At 39.6% G+C, this 13,329-nt stretch overlaps 1 protein-coding gene across 1 annotated transcript; it reads right to left on the bottom strand.

Annotated features, from left to right (window-relative positions):
• Nucleotides 1-1,889: 1,889 nt before the first annotated feature.
• On the bottom strand, nt 1,890-13,214 carry CDK7 (cyclin dependent kinase 7; the record flags this gene model as incomplete). Its single annotated transcript, XM_010164131.2, has 8 exons — nt 13,159-13,214; nt 11,678-11,711; nt 9,777-9,844; nt 7,825-7,893; nt 6,253-6,363; nt 4,920-5,038; nt 3,764-3,863; nt 1,890-1,976 (listed from the first exon to the last, which is right to left on the bottom strand). Coding segments are annotated over exons 4-8 (435 nt in total), but the record flags the coding sequence as incomplete, so codon positions are not given.
• Between the last annotated feature and the right edge of the window lie 115 nt (nt 13,215-13,329).

Raw genomic sequence — 13,329 nt, 5'->3', positions numbered from 1 at the left:
TGTAGTGAACTGAATGTATCCAAACTGTACTGAGAAACAGGAAAACCTAGCTTATGGAACCTCACTACTTTAATACTCTGTTGGGTCTGGGGGGTGGGGTGAGGGGGAAGCATTTTTGGTAGCAGGGAAGGAGCTACATTGATGGTCCCTGTGAGAAGCTCTGTGAACCTCCCCTGGCTCCAAGAGGCACCAACCTCCAGCTCAGGCTGAGTCAATCAGCACTAAACGCCTCTTTGAATCAGTATTTGTGAGGGGAAGGACTGTTTTGAAAAGGAGAGAACCTTGAGGAGAGGCCACTGACCTGAACAAAAGACAACCATCAGCCTAAACAAAGAAGAGTGCATCATTGCCATGAGGAAGTGGAGGAGGGGGAAGACAGAGAACCTCAGACACTGGGATCCAAGAAGAAGAGTAGGGGGGGTAAGTGCGGTCCCTCGGCAGACTGTGGAAGTTCACTGGCAGAGCAGATACCCATGTGTGGGCCATGGAGGACTCCATGCCAGAGCAGAAAGCAGAGCCCGATGGCAGTTGTGACTTTTGAGTGCTCATTTGATGAACAAGGAGAGCCCCAGAGCCAGGGGGAGGAGATGTGCTAGACTGGAGACCCATCTGTGGATATCCCCATGCCAGAGCCGCGAGCTGTGCTTGAAGAGGTCCATGGCTCCACAGGAAGCCTGTGTCAGAACACTTTGTTCCTGGACTCTTGCAGCCTATGGGAGGGATCTCATGCTGGAAAGAGCGGCATAGGCAAACTGACTGCACCATTCCCCGTCCCCCTGTGCTGATGGGAGTGAAAAAAAAAGAGAAATTGTGAGCAATTTCAGCCCGGGAAGAAGGGAAGGGTGAGGTGAAGGTGTCTTAAGATGTGGTTGTTATGTCTCACTGTCCTACTCTGATGATTGGTAATGAATTAAATTCTTCTCCACATCGAGTCTGTTTTGCCTGTGACCATAACTGGTGAGTGAGCCCTCCCTGTCTTCATTTCAACCCATGATCCCTTTGTTGTGTTTCTCTTCCTATGTCACCATGTGAGGGGTGGAGGGAGTGCAGGACCTCATGGTCTTAGTTGTGGGTGAAACACATACTACAACCCATATCATTCTGTGATTCTAAAGGAAAACTGGCACAGAGGGAGAGCAGAGGTGGGATGTGATAACTGGTTAGCAAGTCCAAAGAGTGCTTCCACAACTCAACTACAAAAGAGGACAGTCTGATCAGGGAATTCAGGACTCCCTGTGCCTGTCAGCTGGTCCAAGTCGCGCAACAGAAGTCATGCCCTGCTTTCTGCCAGTCTGCCTGACAACCATGGTTACACAGGTTATTGTGCCCCCTGACACTAAGTTTGGCCTGGTATTACTGAATTTACTGTAATCTCAACTGAGATAATCGTACTACTAATTTGTATTTGTTACAGTACCATTACTCTGAGATAAAGTGTTTATCCCTAAAGCTGTTGGTCTGGTGTTCTTACTCAATACCAAAACCATAACTTATCCAGGTCAACTTAAGTGCCTACAAATTGTTCCCATTTCTAGAAGTGATTAAAGCCTTTCAGATTAAAGTGCACTAATTAATCAAGTTTCCCAAAAACATTAAGCAACACCAGTAATTTTACCCCAATAGCCATGGGAAACTGTGGATACACACAGAAAAGGAAACCAATAAGTTTCATTACTGTTGCTTAATGCTAAAAACATTGTTATAGTGACCAGAGATTTCCCAAGAGAAACAACAAATCTCAGCTGCTTATCCTCTGCTTTGTGAGATCAGGCAGCTGCCTTCTGAAAATCTGCTCAAATATTCTGGTATAACCTTTAATTTAATTTCAAAAGCTAAAATAGAGAGTATCAAGTAAAACTAATGTAAATCTGTTAAACAAAGGGACTCACGGGCCACTGTTCTTCTGTTGGAGTGCCCAGGGTTTCAAATATCCTTGTCAGCTGGTCAAGATCAGAGTCTCCAGGCAAAAAAGGAACCTGGAAGAAGGCAACAGCATTTGATTGAATTAACTTCTGAACTTCAACTCTGGAAAGAAGCTTTGAGCTATTTCTCATAATTGCAGGGCAAAACATCTTTGTATACCAGATGCCCACAAAGAGGCACACTGAATATCTGAGGCTTCTAGTGATGTCCAAATTGATTCAGGTTTCTTGCAACCCAGGCTTGATATCACTGACTTGACAGCAGAGAGCTAAACATAAGATTAAACCACCACCTCATTAAAGTAAAATAACTAAATACAGCAAGATTTTACATGTCAGTTGCCAGTTTAAAGTCGGTTGGTCACAGTGATCTTTCCACCTTCTGCTCCCTCAAGTTAGGCTTTCTATGTATTAAAAACATTTAAAGTTAATTGGAATTGGATTACACAAGCAGCAGCTAGACTGATGAAATGAAATCACAGCATGAGGTACAGCAGTGACTCATTAAGACAGAAAATGCCTAATCAGTGTCACATCTCATTTAAACTAAGCAGAAGACAGAAAAGGGGCTATTTGTCCAGTTTAACTTGTAGCTTGTGCATCAGGTGCACATTGCAAGAAAAAGGGACTTTGTGACCAAAGCAAAATTATGAAGAATTAGAGGCGGTATTTAACTAAGGACAGAAAGACCATAATGAACATGCCTACTATGCAGTGTACTATGTTTTGGTGTCATGAAAGCCTCTTGAACAAATTGCTTTTGTAAAGCTCCCACAAGTTGCATTGTCCCTCAACCCAGTACACTCTGGAAGAAAAAGGACAGATACATTTAAAACTATCACAGTGATAAAACTGAATCATAACACAATTTATTTGCTTTCTGACTTGCCTTGAGTTTATCCAACTTCAGCAGGTCTAATGCATATTTATGTGCACATCAGTAGTGCTGCTTAAAGAGCCACCGTACATTTCCATTTCTGAACTGCCAACCAAATTGTACCAGAACACCCGTTTGTGCCATAAACCAAGGCAAAATATTTCTTTCAAGGTGTTTTTAGGCAGATCAGTTCCCCAGTCTGGCTCATGACACAGCCACATAAACATATGAAGTATGGTGCAAAAACCAAGCAGAAGCCACTTACTTGTGGAAGTTAAAATATACTGCAGGCTACTTCACGCTTTCGGCTGTGTCTGTGCCTCTGCCCTCCACTCCCTACCTCACTCTTTCATGTCCTCTCCAAAGAACTGCATAACAAATGGTCTGCTTCAGTAGGGCATACTTAAGGACTACCACACCTGTGCACTGTACTCAGAAGCCGCATAGGATTAGCCTGATGTCAACCTTCAGCTTCATTCCCATATTGTCAACTAACCACAACTAAGGTACTGGTGATAATTATTTACAGTTATTGAGGAAAAAAGAATAAGGGACAGAGTATGCATCTATCTATGATGACACATTTCTAGAAGGATAGCAAATGAAAACTGATAGAAGGCTGTGTGAAAGGATAACACTCAAGCACTCAAGAGGACGGGAAGAGTTATCTCCTCGACCTTCCCCAGGGCAAGACTGTGATAGTTTGTTGCGTTTTCTTTTTTATACAGCTGTTTTTAATTACTTCCAATTATAGTGATGCTTATGGAACCTCAGTATATTACAAAACTTCACTCTCCTTACAGGTAGCAACCTTTTGGAAGCTTTTTTTCTCTCCTGCTCTTCTTTCTTTCCTAAATAGCCTAACTGTCTTTGCCTACTGCTGTTAGCAAGGGAGACGAAGTGCACATACAAAGCTGTAATGCACTGAAAAGCACATACAAAATGCTTACATTTGAAGACTTACCCTGAGGAGCAATTCAGCTAAAATACAACCAACAGCCCACATATCAACACCAACACCATACATTCTAGCACCAAACAATAGTTCTGGGGCTCGGTACCACCTGAAAAGAAAACATATTTTGGGAAAATCACCTGGCTTTGCTCATGTCAAATATTGTATATTGTAGCAATGCAAGAACCACAAAGAGGATGCTGCTCTTGCCTATATATTTTTCAGATCCTGAAGAGCTGTACTCTGCCCTGCAAAGTGTTGAAGAAAGACTGAACAAAATTGTGCATTCCTTACCATAGAGTCACATATAACCACAAATTAACTACAGTTTTAACTGAGCTGATTAACAAGCAACAGAACTGCAGATGTGCAAAGGAAAAAAGTATTTAACAGGCAGATTTGCATGTTACAAACCAAAATTCTTTAAACTTTAGGTTGAAGAAATGACAGAGACAGAATTCCTTCCAGCTTCCAAAAATCTCCATACCAAGAGAAGTAAGCATAGAGACTAGTTTTATCCAAAATGAACCTTGACAGCAGTTTTTTAAAACAGCTACTTCCACAGCCTAAAAGCAATCAAATTTAATGCAACAATCTGATACACTCTGCATTTGAAACTACCGTAGCTTTTCTGCCTTTTGAATAAAGGTGCTAGAACAAACCAGCTTTGCGTGAATATTTTTAGCATTACAGCAGACAAAAGCAAATACCTTGCATGTTTTGCAGTCCTGCCTTTTAAAGCATATCTTAAATAAGCACATCATAAATAACATTAATAAATATTCTACTTGGTTCAAGCTTTTGTCTCATAATAGGTAATGTGACTAGCTACACAACAAAATTCTAGGTCTCCTGATTAACAGAAAGTAACAGCTGTCTTGCTCAGTAAGCCAGGCTTATAGGCAGATACATATTATTTCCATGTGTTTCAACAGGGAATCATACCCCAAAACAACTCCCATGGATGTTTATTCCAGTAGTTCTTATGGAGACTTTGATAAACAATGCTTTCTTTTGTTTTCTTTATCAGGTTCTTGCCACTACAGCCATATCACATGAGCTAGATGTTAAACTTTGAACATGTCGATTTGACATCATGTATTTCAAGAGACACTGCAAAACAGCTACACAATCACTATGTAAGAAACAAAACAGAATGTCTTACCTCGTTACTACCTGGTGTGTATAAACTCTGTTTGGGCTTCCAAAAGATTTTGCCAAGCCAAAGTCAGCCAATTTTAAAACTCCATTTTCATCTAACAACAAATTATTTGGTTTAAGATCCTGTCAGTTCAGAAAGCAAAGAACGAATTTTGTCAGTTTTAATAAAACCAGACATAAAATGAACCTCCTGGCAGGTACACCATAACAGTACTCTAAAATGCAGGCCTTTGATTCTGTCATAAGTCTTCATTGTGAGGAAAAAATAATAAAAACAAACAATTCTGGAAATCAAGTATTTAATCATATACTAAAATAATAGTCAAACACACCTATTTGAATATTATCATATTTAAGTTGCAGAGTTTTATAAAAAAACCAAACTGCCTCTTGATAGGCTTTAGCTTTCCTGCAGGAACTGCAGTTCTGTCTGGACTGCAGAGTTGCCAAATGAATAATAAAGAGACCTTGCAAACATTTCAAATACCTGTGGAAATAATGGAAGTGATATAGTCTAATAGTGTAATAGTGTGTTGTGGGCTGACCTCTGGCCAGCAGAAAAGCAACCACATAGCCATTTGCTCTCTCCATTCTCACCCCACCTCCCCACCCTCAGCAGGACAGGGAAGAGAACAAGATCAAAAGCAAGAAAACTTTGTCAGCAATATAAAGGTAGTTTAACAAGTGAAGGAAAGAAGAAAAAAACCAAATAAACAAGCAATGTGATGGAAATAATTCACCACCTTCAAAAAGCAGACTGAAGCCCAGTCTCTAAGCAACAGCCACCTTGGAAGTAAAAAAAAACCCTTCTCCCTCTACCCCAGTTTTTATTGCTTAGCATGATGTTATATGACATGCTCAGCAATGCTCAACTTGGGTCAGCTGTCCCAGCTGTGCCCTCACCCCCTTCTTGCTACAGTCCTAGCCCACCCACTGGGACTGGGGAAGAGTGGGAAAGAGAGAAAGCCTTGACAAGCACTGCTCAGCAATAACCAAAAAATTAGTGTGTTATCAAAATTGGTTTAGCTACAAATTCAAAACACAGCACCATATCAGCTGTTGCTAAGAGAAAGTTAAATCCATCCCAGCCATATCCAGTTCACAGTGCTAATCAAAGTCACATGTAACTTGAGATACTTTTACATAAATATCTAATTGATAATCACATCAGGAATTCTTAACAGTTCTGGTACTGCTGTTGTCTCTCCACAACAGCTAGCATGAATGCTGATGGACTGGGAATGTCTGAACTTTGAAACTATCTTCATTAGAGCTCAAATTCTATCAAACATTACTTTTGTTACAGCGTAAAGGCTGTGAATTTAGTACATGCTTACCCTGTGTAGAATCCAGTGCTGATGCAAATATTCTAATCCTTGAAGAGTCATCAGCATATATGCCTTGATGTGTGATTGTGTCAACACAATACTAGTATCCTTTATAATAACCTGTAAAGTGATAGATTGATAGTAAAGCTTACCATGCAAGATTAACTTACTTCCATTCTTTCAGTTCAAAAGTAATTTCACCCTTTAAGAAAAAGTCTGAAATGGCAGTTGTGTACTCTCGACCGTTCTCAACCTTTTTCCAGAAAACCAGGTCTATGCTGGAGATCAGAAACTGAAACAGGGAGTCCAGATAGCTTATACAAACTTTGCATAAGCAGTAAATGAGAAAACGGGTGGGAAACACTAGTTTATTATTTTATCTCAGTTCCAAGCTGATACCCAAACTTACAAAACAAAGATGTACACATAAAAATGATAAATGTGTCAGTAAATGTGACATTATGTTCCCACTTATTCCTTCTTCCTCCGTGCAACCTAAGCATCTAATCTTTGTAAATGCAATGGCTTCCCCTTCTATTTCCAAGAAGACCAGGAGATATGGTCACTTTAACTATTTTAGCAAATCTACTTAAGTTTTCCACATTATTTGATTTTTAACATTAAAATTCTACTTAACCATCCTGTTTGAAAGTATTTTCTACACTACACCCCTAAAGTTGCTTGTTTTTATTACTGTCCAGTTCAGTAACAGCCTTTCCGAAGCTTTAAGTTGTTTGAGACTTACAAAATAGCTAAGACTACACAAAATTTCACATATGCAGCACGTGCCCAATCACAACAGGCTGCAGTCCCAAATACTTTAACTTCTATTGGCAAAAAAACTGATCCAGCTTTTTCAGTTTTGCATTAATCTAGGTTTCAGCAAGCCTGGCAATGTTTGCTTTTAGTATTTCAAGTGCCAGCCCCAGTTCTTAACAGCATATGTGTAATCAGCTAGCTTAACAACGACATTAATTTCACTCAAGAACAGTTAAAATGTGTGCATCTACAGATCTGACATGAACCGCCGCTTAGGACAGTCTTCCAAAATGAAGAATCTGGCATCAAAATATCTCATAAAAAGAACTCCACAAAGACAACCTGACTTACTGTCTTGGAGAATGAAACATCTGCAAGATGCTGATTTGCAAGTGCCTAGCACAGTTACACTTAAAAGAATGATTCGGGCTCATGTGATTTTAGTACCAACTCATCGCTTAATATACTTTAGTATCACACTTAGTTTAACATGTTTGATGATATTACACTTAGTAGTTGCACTCTGAGATGCTGATCTATGACTGAGGTTCTACGCTCTGACTGGAGTCTCAGAAAACTAACATAGTAAACATAATCTGCTTCTTGAAGATCGTGCTGAGAAGTATTTAAAAGTAAAGGCATTATGAACTGAGAACTCACAAAAATTGTGAATTTATTCGAACTACTTTTAAAGCATGATCTTAATTAACTGACATAATGAAAGCCACCTTTCTAACATGGGCAAATGTGAGCCTGTTAAACTAGTATTTTAAAAAATCCTTTGAAGATACTGAAATTAAAAAGTCTTTAAGAAAATCTTACCTCTAGATCTGTTTCCATAAAATCAAACACCAAGCTAATATTAGACTTGTGCCCAAATGCGTCTATAAGCTGTAAAACAAAATACATTATGATGAAGCATACTCTCATACTTCCAGTTTTCTAAAATTCTGCTTTATTGTAGCCTGCATGTGGATTTTCAGCTTGCTGAACTGGTTTAAGTTTGTTCTTAATACAAAAATTCTTTCTCAGTTTAGCTTCTTAACTCAGTCTCCCCACTAAGTAAGCCAATAACATCTGACACAATTGCCCCTCCTTCCTGGAGTTAGGTGGGGGGGGAAATAAAGAGAGAGAGAAAGAATTAACTTTACCATGTTAGCTCCAACAGATAATCTAATGCACACCTTGCCTTCTCCCCAAACTTGGCTGTTCTGCAAAACTCCTCCCCTTTCTTGAGACCAGATTAGCTTTTCCCATTGATTCAGCTTTGCGTATCTGCTTCGTGTAAGCACATACTTTAGAAAGCAGGATTTAGAAAAATCTAAGTGTTAGGCTTATTAATTTTCTTTCAAAGATATTCCTAGGTGCATGTTCATCTTTGTAGAAAGCTTTCTAGGATAAATAAAACTCTTTGGAGAATATCCAAACAGCCCTTTCTTAGGATGAAGCTGTGTAACCACTGAATTGGTTTTTAATTTGAGATAACCCAAGTGGGATGCTAAGTATCATCAAGCCTGGTATTCTACCCTCAAGTTCAGGAAAGCATGCTCTCCATGGTGAGGCTCAGTCCTTACAATCTTGGCATGTGAATTACAACAACCATGTGAATTACCCAACTGCAAGATAGTTGTTTGCATAGCTCATTGCAGCAGTGACCACGCTCATGCTCTTCCTCCACAGAAACCATGGAAACAGGAGATACTATACAGCTGAGCCTACAGGCTTACATTTCCAACATCCACAACAGTTTTATCAGGACAGCTAAGAGGGCTACAACCTTGTCTACTGCCTTTACTACCTGCTATGGACCTGCTGATCATAAATTTGTCCAATTCCTTTTTGATCTGCTGATGCTGTCTGTCTGCTTCTACAATCCCACAGAAACACAATTAAGAAATCCACTACAGACCATGTCAAGTAGTACAACTGCCACACTCCTGCCCCCCCAACATGAATTATGTTTTAAGCACATCTCTTACTTCTAATACTGTGGGGTTTTGCAAATATCACTTCTACACGCACTTTACCTACCACCTCATTCTTAGCCTTTTTCTTTCCAGAGGGAAGAATCCCAGACTCTTCCATAAAGCAGATGTTCCATCCCTTTGCCATTTTAGTTGTCTTTCTCTGCACATTCTCTAACTTTGATAGCTAAAGCAACCACTTTGAAAGTAAGTTCACAATCCAGAAGAGAACCATATTTCCAATGTGAAAAAGTTAAATAAAATGTCTGGAAAACTCTTATTTGATCTAGTATTTATGGCAGACTTACAAATTATCACTATTAGCTTATTTTAAGATATCTTTAGCTCCAGCTGGGTATCTGTAGCTGGAAATCAATCTCAACGCAACTGAAAAGATACAGGTTTTATTTAGTCCTTCCAACAGAGATTTTGGATATCAGCAGTAAAACCTAATAAGCCACATGAATTCCACTTTACCACTGCTTACAAGAGCCTGCTTTTGGCTATCACCAGTTCCATGTCAAGTAAGCAATCAGGTAAATTCATCAGTGCACTCATTTGCAAGCCTATTAGAATGATGCAAAAATCAGGTAATCTAAATTTCCACAATTCTTCCCACCATTAATATCCACATAGTCCCAGGCTAAACTTTGTCTTTGTTATTGAAACAGGTGTTTTGCCATAACAAACGTTTTGCTGACCATCTGGGGATGGAACACCGCTGCAACTCAACTAATTTTAGATTTCAGTTTGAACCTCTAACAAAAGTTTTTGAAGAGTGATTCTAGAAGTAACATTCATTTTACTTACACCAATAATGTTAAGATGGCTTAGCTCCTGTAACAATTTTATCTCCCTGAGGGCTGTTCTGTTGATTCCTACATTGTGGGGGGTGGAGGCGGGGGGAAGAGAGAGAACAAAATTAAAAACCAAAGAAACGTCTCATTTTGTTTACTCACTGATGATTTACTATTACAAAACTACTTTCTCAACACTCAACAATTTGTTAAATAACTGCCATAGTTCACTGCCCTAGGTAAGTAGGTTGCTGCAGAACAAAAGTGGACATACATACACTTTCTTCCACAGCAAATAAATTCTATACCACAGTAATCGGATTCATATTACGAAGCAACAGGTCCCCCTTTTGGAAAAAAGAGAAAGTTACATCAAAAGGAAGCAAAAGAAAAAGAACCAACTTTTTTGGGGGTACTGTAAGCTTCAGTTTTATTTTAAAGAAAAGTTACATCTTGCAAATATCAGTTCTTTCATGTGTCTCACTTCCAGAGCGAGACACACTGACAAACCTCATGAATGTATCTATTTTCTTTTTGACACAAGGCACATATATTTTTCTATAATCATGCTGTGGCATAAAAGGTACAGTGGCCAAAACCTGCTCACCCTTGCTTGAATCTTCTAGTAGCCAGAATTTATAGAGGAAAAACCAGGGGGGCAGGGTGCACTTTGGCAGTCACACTGACTTGCACTGCATCAAACCATGATTCCTGCAAGGTAACAGCTCCTCCTTCAAAAACACTGGTATGTATGGCTTGTATGAAAACTGACTGGCAAGCAAATTCTCCTGTGGTGTGCTGGGCAGGAAGTTTTAGCTGCATATGAGGTGAAGAACACGGTTCTCCCAAAACCCTGAGATCTGATTCAACACGTAAGACTTTAGCAGAGTTTTGGGCAAAGCTACATGGATCACTTGTAAAGTGTAACTCCTGCTTTAGCCTATTTTAATTATCTATTTTGGAATCAAGTGGGCAATGGCTACTTTTGGGTGGGCAAAGCCTTAGATTAAAAAAAAAAGTATGCCAGGCTATCAGAAAACAGAGAGAAACCAGACATGATGATTACTTTTAGTAACATCTTTGAACTATGGATAGACATTGTATAGGCCAAAAGTAATGCCTGTCCTTCAATGACATTGCTCCACTGAAGGCCAGGTGGATCATGACTCGCCAACAGTTGTCTCAACTGCGAAACTTGGGGATGAGTGCTCAGTTTCTCTTTAAAAATTATTTCCTTAGAACAGAATTGGAGAGCTGAGAGCAAAGGTTCTTCATTGGTAACCTGATGCAGGATCCCTGAAGGATGGCAGCCTACACACAGACAGAATTCTACTGCACCAAACAGGCTGTAAGACCAGGATTATTGGGTTTTTACTTGCAATATCAATGCCTAAAGGCAGATAACTGGTCAGAGGACATGATGAAAAGACACTGCTCTATAGACCTGGTATCTCAACATAAAACAAACCCACACAGAGGCAAGAGCTCCAAGATCTTGATTTTATCAACTTTTGTCTCAGCATGAATGACAAAAATAGAACACATGAAACATTTGAAAACAGAGATAAATACTCTCACCTGCCTTAAATATCTAAGGCACAGATATGCATCACTACAAAAAGGTATCCTAAACTCAGTGCTGTAAAGATGATTATTCTATGCTATATTTATGTTTGCATTCCACTTGAATTGAGAAGTTGAATGGTTATATACTCATATTTAGACGTATACTGTGCATGCAGAAACCTCTGCTGCTTTTTTCTGTCCCTGGAAGCAATCCTTCACTAAACCTTACACTGAGACTTGAGCTTATTTTTCTCAGCCAAGAAAACGGTGTGTGGGAAATTAATGTCCCAATTTACAAAAACACAGCAAAGCACAGTTTCTGCAGCATTCATTTGTTTCAAAACTCACCATCTTTAGCTTCTGATCTATGTCCCAGTTTAATCTGAAAAGAAATGTTTCATATTACATAAGGATAAGTCACATGAGTCACCTGCCCCAGCAGCCAGGGATACATTATTTAACATTACTCTCCTAAGAAAGAATGTGTTTCAGTACCATGAAGCACTTCACTAGCTAGGGTTGGTTTTGGGTTGTTTCTGCTACCAAAACTGAGCAGTACTATGAAGCTATTTTAGCTTTGTGGAATCAGCTGTAGATCAACATGAAGAGTCTGGTATCTTGCACTACTGCATGATCAACACTGAGAAAATCAGAGTGATGACCATTACCAAGCTGAAAACAATGTGTCAGGAAAATAAAAAAAAAACAAACAACTGACTTGAAGATGGATTGTTGTTTTGGATTTCCAGCCCCCTTAAAAAAAGAATCGTCTTTACAGCTAAGTTTTAATAAAAAGGTTAAAAATAGTCACGATGGCACTGAAAACAGACAAAATGCAAACTGGCAGCATAAAATGCTTTGTATCCACAAAGCTTTATCATACCACTAACGAGCTTCTCATCAGGAAGAAATTAAGGCAGAGTAATTGACAGTCATCTTAGAATGATTCTAGTAAAATTAGTACAGTCTGTAAACCTGGGCTGGTTTACAGTCTCTCAATTATCTACTGTCCTGAAATTTTCAAGTCCAGAATCCCACCATTGATATTTCCAGATGATAAAAGCGGAGACAATATTCTGATAAAAACAATAATGTTTTTCACAACAGCTGCCACTAGTAGCAACCATAGAGGAAAAGTATTATAAAGCTAAAAGGGATTAGCGTATCAAACAAAATTACTTACTATTGACACGGTTCAACTTGTCTAGTAAAGCAGGCTCTTGAACTAACCAAAGTAATATGTGTTTTCATCCTTCACGAAGCACAGCTAATCACCTACTTTTAACATAAAAACTTCCTGGAATCTAGTATGAAGTGGAACATTTTATGACAACACAGACATTTTCAGCATTTGTATTCAAAAAGGTAAGTTGCAGATCTAAGATCACTTTTGCCAAATTTTATCAAAAAACTACCATAAATGCTATAGAACTTAATCAAGTTTGATTAATCTAGTCAAACATCCCTGGACTGAAGGAAATTGGGCACAGGAGGAAGGAGGAAATTTTTTTTTTTTTCTTTTTTTCAAAAAAGCCACTATCCAGGACTAATGGAGTTTGAAACTTGAAAATGTGCAGGCCTTTTTGAAAATAAATCTAATAAACAAGTGAAACGTTAAGTTACAGACCAGGTAACTCTTCAGAAACGCAGCGAGACTGAACCCAGTCTCTCACCCTGGGGGAGGTTGACTGGATCATTTAAACAAAACACTCGAGAAACAACCAGACACGCTCTCCCTCTGCCCATTAAATCGGTCAAATAAAAACATCAGGCAGGTCAAGAGCAACCAGACGCTCGATCACACGGCGGGGAGGCATCCAGACGCTCACCTTCTTAATAGCCACGATCAGGTTGGTGCTCTTGTCCCTCGCTTTGTAGACGGTGGCAAACTACGGAGAAAGAGATGGGCTGGCGTGACTGACCGCCGGGGAGAGGCGCTGCCAGGCTGCCGCCGCCTTCCCGGGCTGGGCTCGGACGGGGCAGCGGCCCGGCCCGGCCCG

Source organism: Antrostomus carolinensis, unplaced genomic scaffold, assembly GCF_000700745.2.
Source record: "Antrostomus carolinensis isolate BGI_N321 unplaced genomic scaffold, ASM70074v2 scaffold25343, whole genome shotgun sequence".
NCBI lineage: Eukaryota > Metazoa > Chordata > Aves > Caprimulgiformes > Caprimulgidae > Antrostomus > Antrostomus carolinensis.
This window is presented reverse-complemented; position numbering and strand designations above follow the sequence as displayed.